Source organism: Miscanthus floridulus, chromosome 10, assembly GCF_019320115.1.
Source record: "Miscanthus floridulus cultivar M001 chromosome 10, ASM1932011v1, whole genome shotgun sequence".
NCBI classification, from domain to species: Eukaryota; Viridiplantae; Streptophyta; class Magnoliopsida; order Poales; family Poaceae; genus Miscanthus; species Miscanthus floridulus.
This window is the reverse complement of record NC_089589.1, coordinates 64717906-64735021: the sequence shown is the minus strand read 5'-3', so window position 1 is coordinate 64735021 and position 17116 is coordinate 64717906. Positions and strand designations below refer to the sequence as shown.

General features: G+C 43.3%; 1 protein-coding gene across 1 annotated transcript; it reads left to right on the top strand.

The window, feature by feature from the left end:
- The first annotated feature begins 3199 nt into the window (after positions 1–3199).
- LOC136486686 (uncharacterized) lies at positions 3200–6149 on the top strand. The gene is made up of 2 exons (XM_066483647.1): positions 3200–4332; positions 4517–6149. The coding sequence occupies exon 1, from the start codon at positions 3468–3470 to the stop codon at positions 3942–3944; it is 477 nt and encodes a 158-aa protein (XP_066339744.1). The 5' UTR covers positions 3200–3467; the 3' UTR covers positions 3945–4332; positions 4517–6149.
- Positions 6150–17116: the final 10967 nt, after the last annotated feature.

The following is a 17116-nucleotide window of genomic DNA, read 5'->3' as shown; positions in this document are numbered from 1 at the left end:
TGACGCACCCGACGCCACGTCCGCTCGCCTGCATGCCCGCGCGCCCAACACTGTGACCTGATGCACCGAGGGGATGACTGGATGTGCCATCAACATGGTATTCGGTCACTTCCAAAGAGCTCTCCAAGCCTCCTTTCCATGACCTGACACATCTGAGGGTGCATGGCCGGATTCAGGGCCGAGTTCGGCCCTCATAGTCGCAGCGCACCAACAACAGACCCAAGTCCTGCTCATTGTTGGTATTATTAAACGCACACAGATAAATCCACAAGCGCACGGATACCTTTGTAGCTTTCACTCGGGAGTATTCCAAAGTATCGTAGTTATCCACAGGGAAACAATGGTTAAAGAAGTTGATAGTTCACTATCATGTATCTACTAACTAGTATACTAACTGAACTAAAGTGGGGTTAAGTGTTGTTTATGATAAGAGTTATGAATAATAACACACATAAGAGAATTCCATGGTATATAAATGAGTAGTCTAGCTAAATTGAGAGGACAACGGTTGAGTTCAAGGTTCCTAAATACTTCTTTATTACTTCGGTTCTATTCTAGTTTAGACTAGAGGGTATAACTAAAGCATGGGTAGATATAGTGATCACACACAATAGCACTTTGGGACATCGGAACACTAGCCATAGAAAGGGATGAGAAAGGGATTAGGAAGCTCTGACTATGGTCCTACAAACACCAACCCAAACGTGGTGGACTACATAGGCCATCAGGGCTGTCACCACCTAGGGCTACCACAACTATCCGCGGGGTTGGGTGCAATCTCAGGTAACTCATAGTCTAGACACCACGTCTACACTATTAATTACTACTCTAATCACATATAATAACTAGAGCCCTCGATGCGAGCGAAGATCCCATGCTAAGATATGATAACTATACTAACCATACACATAAAAGGTATAAAAGTGAAGAGAAGATAACTATATTAAAGCATAAGTCTTGCAAAGGTAAGATACAAAAATATACCCGACCTCCGAAGATTTCTCCAGAACCCGAGCATGGCTTAACTCTCCCTAATTCTCAACTAGAGCTATTCTACTTCTACATCTTGAGAGATGGCTCTGATCCTGACGAGGAGGATATGAATTAGGGTTTTTAGGATGACTCTAGGGAGGGGGGTAGGGCTGCTATATATAGGCCTGAGGTGGAGGAGGGGGCAAGGAATCGAGGTGGAGTAGGGTCAAGGAATCAAGGTGGAGTAGTGGGCAAGGAATCGCCACGTCATCGATCCACATCAACTCCCTCGATCACCGTTGGATGAACAGACCTATAACCGTCTTAAAATCAACAGTGTAGATCTTGAAAACGCACATGAGGTGGCGGAGGGCGAGCGGGCTCCAGAGCAGGCCGGGCGGCCTCCCTAGTGGGCCGGCCGACCCACTATTGTGTCCATTTGGCCCAAGCTTTGGCGTTGTGTCCTCTGAAACCTTCTAGAGTTGTCTTTCACAATTTTCGTGGGTTAGATCACTTGTTGTCATCGGTTTGCTTGTTTGGAGTGTATGACAGTGGTCCCAGGAGCAGTTTTCTAGATAAATCCTCCTGTAGTCACATATTCACCAAAGCTCATAGAATTCATTAGTTTAAACCCTTATTCCTATGTGTTGGAGATGGAATTAAATATATATGCATGTTATGTTGATGGTTTATGATTGATGTTAACGATCGTCAACACGCGTCTGATCATTACGCACCAGAGTCTGGTCACTTAACCGAAGTCGAGCCACTGCTCCACTATTGACAGAACGCGCAAGTCTAGCGTCTGGTCCTACGTCCAATTAGCTCAGTGATTTCCTCGACTTCACCAACTTTTTCACCCTTGCTCAAATGTGCCAACCGCCAAGTGTTTCACCATGTGCATGTGTGTTAGCATATTTTCACAAATATTTTTAAGGGTGTTGGCACTCCACTAGATCTAAATGCATATGCAATGAGTTAGAGCATCTAGTGGCACTTTGATTCGAGTTTCACCCCTCTTAATAGTACGACTATCGATCCTAAATGTGATCAAACTCGCTAAGTGTCTCGATCACCAAACCAAAAAGCTCCTATCAAGTTTCACCTTTGCCTTGAGCTTTTTGTTTTTCTCTTTCTTCTTTTCCAAGTCTAAGCACTTGATCATCACCATGGGCACACCATCATCATGATCTTTATCATTGCTCCACCACTTGGAATAGTGCTACCTATCTCATAATCACTTTGATTAAGTAGGTTAGCACTTGGGTTTCATTAATTCACCAAAACCAAACTAGAGCTTTCACCCATGTGCTGGAGCTCCGCGAAGCTTGGGCCGTGCCACGCCGGAGCTGAGGCCGTGCTGCGTTGGAACTCGAAGGTGGTCCTGCAGGCGCCCGACCAGAGCTCGCCCGCACTGAAGGAGGCCGCGATCCCCGTCCGCCATCATCCAGAGATGCTCATGCCGTCGCAGGGGGACATCCCTGTCCGCGCTATTTTCTGGGACGGACTCGCCCCGATTTGATTGAATATTCCACGAATATGTTGATATCCCAGTTCGTGATGACTCCCAACCAAACACCCAAAAAGTGGATCTATCCCATCCTCATCCCACCCCATACAAAAACCAAACACTACCTAAAGAGACAGATGTTGAAAAATAATTCGTCTAAACTAATAAGTACAAATCTATTTTATATACTCCCTCCGTTCCAAATTATAAGTCACTTTGACTTTTTTGGTTCATTCATTTTGCTATGTATCTAGACATAATATTACATCTAGATACGTAGCAAAATGGATGTACCAAAAAATCAAAGCGACTTATAATTTGAAACGGATGGAGTATCATTTTCCTTTACACTATGCATTTTTTAAAAAATCCTAAAAAAATACTAGACCATTGTATGATGCTTGCATAATAACTCTTACAAGCTTGGAATCAATATATCAAGCTATTCTCAGCATCAATATGCGGAAAGAAGATTTATTTATGGGTTTGAATCGATACACAAAGTATTTTTAGTTTTTGCGTGAAGCTTACATCAGTGCACCCATTTATTTTTATTTTCATTTTTTTTTTGTTAAGGTGCAAGAGTAAAGACGGTAATAATGAAAAATCCTATTTTTATTTATTTTTGTAAAAAAAGAGCTCAAGGGTAAAATCGGTATAACGAACAAAAAACACGCGGTTAAACCTCCCCGTGCCGGAGCGGAGGCGGGAGGCCTAGCAGCCAATTCCGACTCTTCTTCTTCCTCCAGGTTGGCGCGACACCAGAATTCCACAAAACCGACTGCGATTCATCTTCTCGGGCAATAAAACCCTAGCGCGTCGGCGTCGCCTCCCCCCCAAGAGCAATCGATCCCCAGAGTTTCCGATTCCCGCAATCCTGATCTCGATCTCCCGGCCACAGCTCCGAGCGCGCTTCGCGATCTTGACCCGGCGGCTCCCTCGATCGATTCCGGCGAGGCCGCAGGTGCTCCTCCCCCCTCGCCCGATGTCCGCAGGTGCTCCTCCCTCCTCGCTCGATCCCCGCTCCTCTCGAGTCGTTGCCCCTTTGGCCCCTGTTGCGATGCCGAGCCCACCTCCGGCCCCACCCGCGGCGGCTTCGGATGAGAAGCGTCCCTCGCCGCCGTTGAAGATGAAGCTGCTATTTCCGTACGCCGTGAACTGCATGTTCGGCGGCATGGGCCGCACCTGGGGCATGGCTCTCGTCGGGCTCCACTTTTTGATCAGTGTCGTCAGGGTCGTCTCCTTCACGACAGACCCAGAGGAGGCCCGCTTCTGGATACCGATCTTCCGCGTCTGGGTGTACCTCGGCTTGGCCGCGATCGTGCTCATGACGTGCGTGGACATCGGTTACTACTTGTATGGGTTGTACGCCTTGAAGTTCGATCCGCCACAGCGGCAGCCGGCAGCGGCAGCAGCAGCGGTGCAGCTCCCGCCTCCACCTCCGGAGATCGACATGTGCTAGGTTTGGTCGGTGCGTTTGGTTTGTGTTTGATTGCTGGCGCCAGGTGCGTTTTCTAACACGTTCTTCAAGTCTCTGTTTTAGTTGCTTACTTACAGGTGTTGCTGCTCTCCTTGCTCAAGGTACATACCCTCCCCTTCCCGGCCCTATCTTTGATTCAGCACTTTTAATGACCTATTGCTTAATTATGCAGCTACAAGTATCTGAAATCTGAAATATTTTGAAACAGAAAATATCTGGATTTTAGGTTCCATATATTGTATAGTTGTCTGTGGCCCATATGATTTGGTGCAGATTTCTTTGGTTGTGCTAGATAATCTGTTTTCAATTTGTTTAGGCACCACTAGAAATTGGAAGATGCTTCAGGTGCTTCTGGTTTAGTTATTAAATGGTATGTTTTTCAAGTCTATGCTCAATCTATCTTTTATAGAACAATGAATCCGCAATGTGTTCATACTTCAGTAGTTGCATTGTGGGAGCACTTCAGTGGATGGAAATTTATTAGTTGTTCTAGTATGTTTTTTCCTTGTTTCTTACTTTCTGTATTTTGTGTTCATTTCATTTGTGATAAACAGGCATTGTGAAGAAGGGATCAATGGGAAGGACCAGTGTGCTGAAAAGATTTTGCTTTCTCTTGCCCCACCAGTCGAAGCAAAGACAGAGGACAGATGGTGGCAAACATCAGTGAAAGCTCATCACTTGATGGCCTGAGCTGAATGTGACCATCACGGAAAAGTGGAGGAAAAGAGCAACCTGTCGAGTCCCATGATAACAAAAATGCCATCGCACTAAATCAGGATAGAACACAATAAGTAGAGCTGGAAAATACTGCAAACCAAGTGGGAGAAGACCCGAGTTCGAAGTTTTTAACTGCAATAGTTATTACTTTTATGCAGTTTGAAGTTTCTCATTTGCAGTAGCTACTTTTTATTTTATAGTTTGTTCAGTATCTTTAGGAAAGATTGAAGAAGATATGGTGTATAGTTCAAAATAGTTGTTTAGACTGCATATTTCAATTTTGTTCATTTAGAAGGTGCTTTTATGTCTCTATAAAAGAATTTCTAGTTGCCATTTGTCTGACCTGGAGTAGTGCTAGAAATAAATTTGTTTGAGTTCTTAATAAATTATCACTTTGTCTTGTGCTACTTGGGTTTCTTTTGTTGCCTATGTTGTTTCTGCTGGGTTTTTGTCACCCCTGGCGACCCAAGTGTGACCTCTGTAGTATATGCACAAAAATAGCAGCAGTGTTGAAAAAGGTCTGAAAATTTTGTAAAAAAATGGTACAGAACAAAGATTTCTATAATAGTTTAGTTATGCTTTTTAGTATATCTGACTGTACTATGAAAATGGGACAATAGACAACTAGCATCTAGTACTTCCATTGCATGCTGATTGGGAAGTCTAATTGAATTGTGATGGCTGCCTAGTCTTGGGTCTCACATATAGGCCATTTGCGACATATGCCAATGGCTATGTGATCCCTTTCTGCAAAATGAAACAGCTAAGGATTTTATTTTCCCTTTTTGTGTGGATAAAAAATGGAATGAACTGACTATTAATACAATTGTACTGTGACACTAATTTTGTTTTATGTTTTGGAATCAGCTAGTCACTTGATATATGTCAAAACTGTTAATCTGGTAGTATTTTCTTGTTAGTGATGTTGATAGCTAATCTAACATTTCGTTTGTTTGACCTTTTGAATTATTATTTCGCAAACCTTAAGGTCTGGGGACAAAGATAATGCTAGATATCGTCTAGTTGGTGTCATTGAGCATCGCAGAAGTGTCTCTAGACGAAGTTCTCATGTGCGAGGTTTTCCTTCTTTTCTATGGGAGAAGAAGATAGAAGCTTGAGACATGCATCATATCAAGTAATAACATGAGCAATCAAATGGCATTGGCAAGCATGATTTGCCGAGGATCCATTCAGTGCACTCAGTCCATACCTGTACTGCTTTTGCTGAGGCATTGCAGGGCACCTGGTTAATGATGGCTTGTTGACCAGTTGGAGAAATTGTTAGCTAATCTGCTGAGTGTTTCTTCTTGCTCTTTTAGAAGGAATTAGGGCATGCTGTATTGGCTGAACAGAGTAGGAAATTGATCATAGATTCACATCATTGTCTGGTTTTGTTGGATGGTACTCGATCTTATGTGCCAGGGACTCACATTTTGTGACCACGTGCCTCGTAATACAGATGTTTCTTCATTTTTGGGATTTAAGGTGTCGATGATTTTGGTCATGGAAGCGTTTCCTTATTTTGTGAATGGTGGTTGCCAAGGATTTTTCTTTTTGGTTGCCTAGGAGAATGACGGTGTAGGGTGCTCCTGTGGTTGATCAAGATGGCTTTATTCTGATTGCAGGCTGCTAAAACAATCGGTTTTCACAATACTGTTTGGTTAAGAAAATTTGTTTCCGATGGATTTGAAAGAACTCGATGAATATTTAAAGGGATGTATGTATCATGGTAAGCTGAGTGCGATGTATGATACTGGGAATTGAGGAGCCAATGTGTGTTTCAATTTTTGCAGTGTCAAATATGGAAAAACCATATGGTGGAATATGTTGAATTGAAACCTATGGATACTATATATGCCCAAATGATGACCTGGGAGATTTATCTTGATTGGAGAACTGTTCTAGTACAAGAGTAGGACAATTGAGCTCCCTAAGACAAATGTACATTGGCTCCTAAACAGTTGTGGTACTTAGGTGGAGTAAAACTAACCATTTTTAATTCCTTGGCTGTATTTTTTAGCTTTACTGCTTCTGTCATGTAGGACAAATTTAACATGAAATTCATTCCTTATCAAAAAAAAAAAAAAAGAAAGAAATTCATTGGCAGTGGAAGGTGTGTTTGCTGAGACTAACAAGCTGCTGGATACTGGTTTTTAGCATTGACGATAGGACAAGAATGGTGGCCTCTGCATGTGTGGTATGTTTTGGTTTGGTACATGTGTGTGGTATGTGTTTGCTTGCTGGCACCAGGTGCATTTTCTAACCCATTCTTCTAGTCTCTGTTTAGTGTTTACTTGCTTAAAGGTGTTGGTGCTCTCCTTGCTCAAGGTACATGCCCTTCCCTTTTGGACCCCTATATCTTTGATTCAGCATCTTTAATGTCGTAACTGCTTAATTGTGCAGCTAAAATATCTGAAATCTGAATTATTAAGTTTTGAAAGAAAAAATATCTGGATGTTAGGTTACATATATAGTTGTCTGTGGCCCATATGGTTTGGCACAGATTTCTTTACCTGTGCAAGAATTCTGTTTCCAATTTGTTTTGGCACCACTGGAAACTGGAAGATGCTTCAGGTGTTTCTGTTTAGCTATTAAATGGTATGTTTTTCAAGTCTATGTTCAATCTATCTTTTATAAAACAATGAATCCATAATTCAATGTTGTGGATGATTGACTTGCTCGTTAAAGATATTCCTGGTGTAGGTTATCCTCTCCTTTGTTGCTAGAATCTGGGAGCATTTTGATGTTGCTGCTCCCTGCGTTGTATTTCTGTCAGTGTTATATTATATCATGGATTGTTCTGTTTACAATTCTACTAGTGTGTGTTATTTTCTTAGTTTCTTTTGTTAGTACAGTCGTTGATTGGGTGCATTGCGTGATAGTTTCACTGTGTTTGACCATTTCTTGATTTTGCAGCATGTAAATTCTCTTGTCACATAACATCTTTTAGCTGTGACATTAAATACGAATGTCTTGATATATTGGGAAATGTATCTCATATATTTAACAACTTGACTTGATTACAAAAGATCATGAGTTCATGTTGAATCAGCACTAAGCATCTGAACATTGTTAGAAGTGCAATCCTTTTCTAGAAATTATTTCACTTGAGAAGGATGCATTTACTTGGACCTGTCAACATATATATGATATCTAACGTCATAATGTTCAAGTGCAGGTAATGTTCATCAAGGATGAATGGCCCGGTTCAGGCAAGTCTTCAGTGACTACAGGGGGAAGACAGATGCTCAATCATATACGTTGTGCACATAGCATTGATGAAATACAGAGGCTAGATTGTTTGCTAACACAGCCTGAATCCTATGATGCAGATTCATTTTCTTTATATATAGTAGATTGTTCCCCTTTTATGGGAAAGCTGATGGTTTGAATGTCGCTATGGGCATCAGATGCCTACCATTGTACTATAGGGCATAGGCATGCATATTCCATCACTATTATTTGAACCACTTAATAGTTTTATCAGGCTGCAAAAGCCTCAGCTTGGAATGGTAGTATATATACGTGGCTCAATGGGCTTGCAGTACCATGTACATGGGAACTACAGCTGTGCATGGACTGAGTGTGTTGTGTAATCTCAAAGTATTCAGCATGTAATGCGTCGGAATCTCTAAATAACTAGGTGTAACTTGAATTCTATGTTGTTTTTAGGAGATACATTATAGCAGTTGTTGTCGCTGCCGCCTTTGTGGCATCACTCATCATGTGTAGCAGTGGTTAAAGATGAGGCGGAATCGATTCGACTCGAATCTTGGGAGTGCTTATGATAGCTGTTTGCACCAGAGTTGTTTGTATATAATGTATCTAATCTGTATATAATTGGCTCGTATATAGCATTTCTAAATAGTAAATACTACTCAAAACAATTCAGTCTTATTGGCGTTTTATTTTGAATGTGCTTATCGAATTCAGAGACCATTCAACCAGTAGAAGCATTACAATTCAGTACGTGCAGATTGTCTGTAGCCTACCTCTGAAAAACAGTTGGTCAGTGTGTCACACTACTCACAAGTTAAGCTTGATCTGTTTTGTCGGTCGGTGACTGAGCTTCCTGTGTATTGTGTACTGCTCAAAAGAGTGTCAGTGTGACACAAATCGGTATTATAGGCCTCTCAAAAAAATACTTTTCGCCTGATAGCAAAAGTTGGCATATAAAAACCATGGTTTCAGGATGATGGCACTGCACCAGTTGATGAATCCGTTTGAGTTAGTTCATAATTTGTTTTTAGAGTTTGAATGATAGCTAGTTGGTTTCTTGTTCTTTCAGGGCTTCTAATAGAGTATAAATCAATCACATGGAGATATCACGTGTTCAGACAATCAATCATTGTTACAAAGATTTGGAGTACATGTAACATGCGAGAAGCACCAAATTCAAAGAATTGATGTCTCATGGCACTACAGTGATTTATGTAGGAATTTCTCAGCTTCTTGCCTCGCCTGCCAGAAACTGGCCGTTGATCCAATACCCAGACTCATCCATTATATCAACTCGGAGAGAAGACATCTCTATAATCAAACAGGATTGAGTGTCCTCAGAACTTGTATATATTTCACCTTCAAGTCCTATCACAAAACCTACAAAAGCAAGGTAATAAACAAATGTAACATGATCTGGTAACCACGCAGATAGATGCTAGTGAACTTAGCAAGAACTAATCAAGCATCACTTGACTGACAGAGCTAAAAACATCAGAATTGCATTAACAACTCTTCTGTTCAACATTGCTTTGTGTTGCTAGGGAGAAGCTATGCAGCACGACACAGTACATTAGTTCTTAGTACAATTCAACTGTGGTCTTCAAAGTTGTCTGTATGTGTTATCTAGATCCCTAAACTCACAAAATGCATTTTTGGCTCCCTTAAGTTGTAACAGGTCTCAACTAGCTAGCTCCAAATAGGTGTTTACCCAATCCAGTATCCTACGTGGCATGAATCTGACAGATGGGACCCACATGTCAGCGACAAGGCTCCACCTTAAAAAAATCGTATCTTTTTCATATGACCTCGAGTGAAGATGATTTTTATATGAAAATTATAGCTTTTGATGAGATCTACAACTTTTTTTTTTGATTTTTTCATTTCAGATCACTAAGGTGCTAAAATCATAATACAAATTTTCAGCAACATATTAATCGGGTACTAGGCTTGTCTCTTTAAAAAAATATCTTTCTTGTAGGGTGTCGGATAAAGATATTTTGTATATTAAAATTATAGCTCTCGATGAGATCTATGAATGTTTAGTTTTGAGTTTTGTCATTTGTGATCGTTAAGATGCTTAGAAAATAATATAAAGTTTCAGCAGCATATTAATTCTGTACAAGGACTTGTCACCTTAGAAAAATCAAGTCTTCATTGTATATGAAAGTTGTAGTTGTTGGCGGTCCTTAACGATAACATCCGACCACCAATTAAGATCCAAAATAGGAGAAATAAACAAACTTATGACACATATGCAATTATTATTGACATAGTTCCACTTATATTGGAAAAATCAATGTTTTGCGGGACATATATTTGAATACAAGTGGAAAACAAGGCGAAAGGCGCAACTTGGAAAGCATAAAGCAAATCTTGCGCAAAGGAATCAAGCAAAGGCCCATCCAACCACCAAATATGGGCCGAGCACCGACGGGGGAGCCATCCAGGCCCAGCCAGGAACCCACCAGAGCAAGGCGGTGGCGAGCGGGCCATCCTAGGGGGTTGCGGCCGCACCGCCCCCAGCTCCACTTGGCCCCACTCTTCTCTGGCGGTTGCATGGCGGCATGCACAGGCGGTTCATAGCGCTTTCCTAATTTACCTACGCCCAAACCGACCTGTAGCTTGTATAAATAGGAGGGTGGAGTTCATTCTCAACACGCACACCTCATTTGGGCTCTACACCTCACACCACACCTTGTACTCTCTTTTACATTTTAGTAGTATTTGTGAGCAAGGCAAAAGCCATCAAGGAGAGCAGGCTCCTTGGAAGAAAGGATCTTTGGTATGAATAATATGAAGAGTTCTTCTAAAGTCTTGCTCTCATTTTATCAATATAGTTGTGATGTTGAACTAGAGTATAGTTTTAATGTTATAATCTTGACATATAAACTAGCATATAGTTTCTATGTTATGAGCTTAACATGTAGAACCTTATGCTTAATCATTCATATAACTTGTATGATTAGAAGTAGAGCTAAGTTGAGGTGGCAGTTCGTCGTTCCTTCGGGTTTGCCCATGTCCTATTCTTGTCGATCCATAGGGTTGGAGTCCCAGGGGGTATGGGTAGTTTCTTTGTACACGGGTGTGTTGCCCGGGTGCACGGAAACCTTCGTATATGACGGTACTCCACGGTTGAGGGGTAGGCAGCAGGTGGTGACAGCCCTATCTGTCCTTTGTAATCCCCCACATTTGGGTATTGTGTAGGAGTCTTAAAGTCTCTCGCGCTTACTGGCAGACCAGTGCTCAGAGATCTCCCCGTCCAACTTACACTTAGGTCTAGTTCTAACCATGTAATTTGTATGATTATCAACTGTTCTTTGGATGACTATATTAGAACAAGCCTGCTCCACTTAGGAATATTTTTTTATTCTTTATTTCTCTTTTATTCTTAAGGTTGACCCAAGTGTGTGTCCACTATCCTGAAAATACCATTTTTACCCCTGTTATAAATTTTGGTTCACTATGCAAGTATGTAATTGTTCATATCGATGCTAGACTCTTTACAACATGCCTTCCTTTGGAAAAATATAAATAACAATACACTGAATATTTCCGGGTGAAATGCTACAACGATAGATCTGTGCGCTTGCGGATATTGTTTCTATAATTGTTAAGAACTATCGTGTTGGTGTTCCTTGGCAGCGTTGATAAAAATGGCGACTTATTTAAATTGCGAAAGAATACTTTGTTATAGGCATGTCACTTATGAAATATATTCAGCATAGTAGCAACTCCTGATCAACAACCAAAGACTTAGTTATTTGCTCGAGACGAGCAAATGTTAAGCTTGGGGGATTTGTTGGCGGTCCCTAACGATAACATCCGACCGCCAATTAAGATCCAAAATAGGTGAAATAAACAAACTTATGACACATATGCAATTATTATTGACATAGTTCCACTTGTAGCGGAAGAATCGTGTTTTGCAGGACATATATTTGAATACAAGTGGAAAACAAGGCGAAAGGCGCAACTCGGAAAGCGTACGCCAGCAATAGTGCTCGATGAAATCTACAACTTTGACTAGGTTTAAATAAAATAGTATTAACGTTCATTGGCTGAACCAGTGGGTAAATGGATTTTTAAACACAAATTTCATTCAGATGGTTCATTGGCTTGCTACAAGGCTCGTTGGATTGTCCGTGGTTATTCACAGCGTCCCAATGTTGATTTTGATGAGACCTTTAGTCCAGTTGTCAAGCCTGCCACCATCCTCACTGTTAGGAGCATCGCGTTTTCTCAGTCTTGGCCCATTCATCAGCTGGATGTCAAAAATGCCTTCCTTCATAGGAATATCTCCGAGATAGTATATTGTCAGCAACTGTCTGGATTCATCGACGCCGTTCATCCCGACCATGTGTGCCATCGCCTATAGATGTCCCTCTATGTTATGAAACAAGCCCCTCATGCCTAGTACTAGTGGTTCGCCACTTATATCGGTACCTTGGGTTTTATTGCCTCACCGTCAGATTCTTCACTTTTTGTCCTTCGGCATGGCTCTACACTTGCCTACATATTGCACTATGTTGATGACATCATTTTGATAGCTTCCACCACAAAACTCCTTCAGAATATTATTGGTCGTCTTCGTCCGTAGTTCTCCATGACTGATCTAGGTGATCTTCATTTTTTCTTGGCATTGATGTCTGTCGCTCTGTGGATGGGTTTACTCTCTCCTAGCGCCAGTATGCAGTTGATCTCCTACAGCATGCTGGTATGTTTAAATTCCACCCTACTACTACACCTATTGACACCAAGGCCAAACTCTCCGCTGCTGAAGGTTTGCTAGTTGCTGATCCTACAAAGTATCGCAATCTTGCTGGGCCCTTCGGTATCTCACTCTCACTAGACCAGACCTTTCATATGTTGTTCAGTATGCATGATCCCAGGGAACCACACCTCCATTTCATCAAATGCAGCATGCGTTATGTTAAAGGTACTCTGGACATGAGTCTTCACATTTTAGCTCACTCGCCACTGACGTCTCTCGTAACATATTCAGATGCGAACTAGGCTAGCTGCCCAGATTCCTGGCGCTCCACATCTAGTTACTGCATTTACCTCGGTGATAACCTTGTCTCCTTGTCTTTTAAGCGGCAGAGTACTGTATCTTGTTTCAGTGCTGAGGCCGAATACCATGCAGTAGCCCACGCTGTTGCATAGTGATGTTGGTTCGTCAGTTGCTGCAGGATCTCCATCATCCTCTTCATAGCACCACCATTGTCTACTGCAACAATGTGAGCGCTACTCGTGAGCTTCTGAAGAGGAAAAATATGGTACTTGTTCAGTATGCATGAATATTATAAACATATGTGTCCTATTTTTTTTAGTAGCTCACGAGCTAAACGAGCCAGCTCGAGCTCGCTAACGAGCCGAGCAGAGCTAGCTCATAATATTAACGAGCCAAGCCAAGCTAGTTCGTTAGCCTAACGAGCCAGATCGAGCTGGCCTGATATCCACCCCTATTCATAACATACCGTATAATCCTTAAATACTAGTATGTGCAATAAAACTTTAACCTCTTATAGAAAGAATAGAGATTGAGTTAGCTTATTAAATACGTGCTTATTTTGTGAATCTATCGTGAGGTTACCAAACTTGGAAGACAAGTCGCACAATACTCATGTGGGCGAAGCCATCACAATGTGCACGGGTTTGGTTCAGGCATGTCCCTAAATCCTAATTAACGTCTTGAACCATGGGCTCGGTCGTCCACCCCCCAGCTCCCCTAGGGCGACTCAGGGCGCTCGCCAGTACAGCCGCCCCACCTCCCCAGCACCACCCCCTCAACCACCAACGCCGCCAACCTCTAGCGTGCGGCGGCGGCCCGTGGGGGACCCCAAAAATGGGCCTCGTCCACAACAAACCTCTCCCTCCTCCCCCACGAGCCCTCTCTACCTCCTCTCTTCCTTCCCCTTCGTCTCTGGGCGGTCGGCGGTTGGATCCGGCTGTCCTGGGCCTGGATCTGTCGCACCCACCTCTAGATCTGCCCCCGCATCCCGCCTAGACCGGGGGCCGACGGCCTTTGCTGGCCGGGCACATGGTCCTGGACTTACGGCCATGGCTGGCTGGGTTGGGCGTGCGGTTGGTCAGGCGCGTGGCTGGCCAGGGCGTGGCCGACCGGGGTGGCGGCGGCCATACTGGGTTGCTCGTGTTGCTGCGTCTGCTAGTGCTGTGGCAGGCCACGCCCATCCTCGGCCTGCACACAGAGGCCAGATCTACCTGGCTAGGGCTAGCAACTGGCCAGAGGTAGGCTGGGTGGCTGCCTGCCTGCCAGACGCCGAGCTCCATCGACGTCATCGGCCCGCTCAGATCATGGAGACCGGCGTCCGCACCACCTCTGATCTAGTGGAGCTGCTCCGTGGTAGGATGTTCTTCTTCTTCATGTACGTGTGCAGGGGAATGGGGCACGTAGTTTGGTCGCATGCTAGCGGCGGGGCTATGTGCCAATGGGCTTCCCCTTCACTAGATCCGACGGCCGCACGACTAGATCTAGTGGAGCCACTGTTGTTCGCTCGGGCGCAGGGTGGTAGCGGTGCATGTTCTACACATACGTGCGCGGTGCACGTAGTTTGGCCACGAGCGTGTTGGCGGTGGTGCTACGTGTCCACGAGCGCCATCCCCCTATGCCTGTTGTCGGGGAGGGCAGAGCGCTGTTTCTTCATAATGTCGACGTCGCCCATGCTTGTGCTCGCGGTGGCGGTGACAGCGTGGTGGCTGCATCGAGGCGTTTGCAGCAAGAGCACTTGCGAGGGTTCTGGGCAAAAGCTCAGCCCAGCCCTTGGCTGGGCTAGCGACGATAATTTTCTTCCTTAAGGCATTGCCGAAGAAGCTCTCATTGCCTCTTGTCTTCGGTCGGCCGGGTCAATGCAGTTCTCCTCAGCACGGGACTCGGATGAAAGGCTTGCTAAGCTCCTGCTTGGCTGACCATGATTACGTTCTAGCATCATTCACCTCCTTGGAGGCATCATTGAAGAGCCCATGTGCCATGGTGTTCTTGCTTTCTCCTTGTAGTGTTGTATTTGTGGTTCTGCCACTATTGACACCAAAATTTGGTTTGGAACCAGAAGACCCTAGGTTTTGGGTTTTATCAAAGAGAGCCGAAATATTCACAAAATCGGCTAACTGAATTGCCATCATAGTCATCTGGATAAGGTGATGTTGTCATCTCAAAGGGGTGGGCCCTGTCGGCAGAGATGGTGCGGCATGAAGCAAGAAAACACATCAGACTTCATAGAAGGGAAAGATTGAGGTCCATGTTAGCGTAATCTAGGAAGTTTTGTTCTCTTTTCCAAGTTTTGTAACCAATCTTGTTCATCCAGGACTCGTAGTCAAGCCTCAAGTATAAATATTAAACCCCGGCTATTGTAATAGACATCTCTTATTGATCAATCAAACAAGTACCTTTACTTTTCGGCTTACGCCACCCCTTAGGAGTAGGAGTAGAGTAGATTTCGGCGAGTTCTTTGCCAAGTAGGGCTGCATCCGTTAGGTCCGACCTTTGGTTTGTTTGTGAGTATCCATCATGACTTATACTTTTCTTGTAAGGTTGCATCAGTTAGGTCTGACCTCTTGCAAGCTTTGTATAAGTTAGTTATCATCAGTTAATTGTACGGTTGCATCGGTCCAGCTCGATCTTATACAAATTTTAATACGAATTAGTTATCGGTTAAATCTATTAAGATTGGTAGGGTTTCCTTGCTGTTTTTAATAGATTTGTTAGTTATCAATCATGTTATAACTAGTATTCTTACTATTTGTAACAATATCACCCCTTACCCGATTAAGATTGAAACGAATCGGCTTTATATTCCTTTGAATCATCGCCTTGTTGATTTACTCTGTTTACATCTCGCTTTGACGATGGTTTCGGTTAGATTAGTCGTTTTGCTCCAATCTTGATCAAAGATAGCATATGGTCAAGGCATGTTTAACCCCAAGTAAGCTTGCTAGTTGACAAGATCTAGTCTAGAACTGCTATTATGGCTGCCATCGATCCGGTCGACCCCCACTGTTAGCACTATAGATTGGAAATCACTAGGTAGTAAGTCTCGCTTATGGTCAAACATAGTCTCTGGCTGCATGCTATGTCTGCATTGGCTATTTAGCCGATCGCCTGTGCTTTCACGATCGTAGCATGTTTTCATGATTCCATTAAGCGTGTATAGATTCGTATTCTTTGAAGGTCTAACCTGTTATCTTTATCATGGATGCATCAGCCCGGCTCGAACCCACCTGTTAGAGATAGTAGATTGGATCGGACTTATCCACGTTTAATGGTTGAGTGCTTGCATGTTGAGTTTACTTTCACTGGAATCGGCTATTTTAGCCGATACCTTGTCCATTGAGAATATATTGGCTATTTACAAGCTCTTGCTTGTTTTTACCTTGGTTAAAAGCTAGTATGTTCCTCAATTGATATGAATGGTTTCACGCCTATTTATTACACCTTTGCATGTTTTTATGATCATCGGCTATGAAAGGATCAAGATGCCCAAGAGGAGGGGTGAATTGGGCTAATTCTAAATTTTCTAGCAATAATTAAATCCTACGGTTAGCCCAATTAACCCCTTGTGCCTCGAAAAGTGTTTCTATTACTCTAATGCACAACGGACTTGCAACCTATGTTCCAAACTTACTCTAGAATGGCAATTCTATGAATGTAAAGACAAGTATTGAATTGCTCAAAGTAAATGCTCAAAGTAAATAGAGAGAGAGGAACGCGGCGATGTTTTGCCAAGGTATCGGAGAGTCGCCACTCCCCACTAGTCCTCGTTGGAGCACCCGTGCAAGGGTGTAGCTCCCCCTTGATCCGCACAAGGATCAAGTGCTCTCTACGGGTTGATTCTTCGACACTCCGTCGCGGCGAATCACCCAAAACCGCTCACAACTTGAGTTGGGTCACCCACAAGCTCCACCGGGTGATCACCAAGCTCCCAATCACCACCAAGCCATCTAGGCGATGGCGATCACCAAGAGTAACAAGCACGAACTCTCACTTGACCACATGAAGCCTAATGAGAAGATGGATGCACACTTTGCTACTCTTGATTCACTAATGAGGCTACTCTCTTGGATTCACGAATCTCAATCACCTCACTAGGACCTTGCTCTTCTTGGCACTCACAAACGTGTTTCTCAGCTGTTGAAATGAGCAAAAGTAACTCCACACACGAGTGGAGCTTCTATTTATAAGGCAGCCTGAAAAACGAACC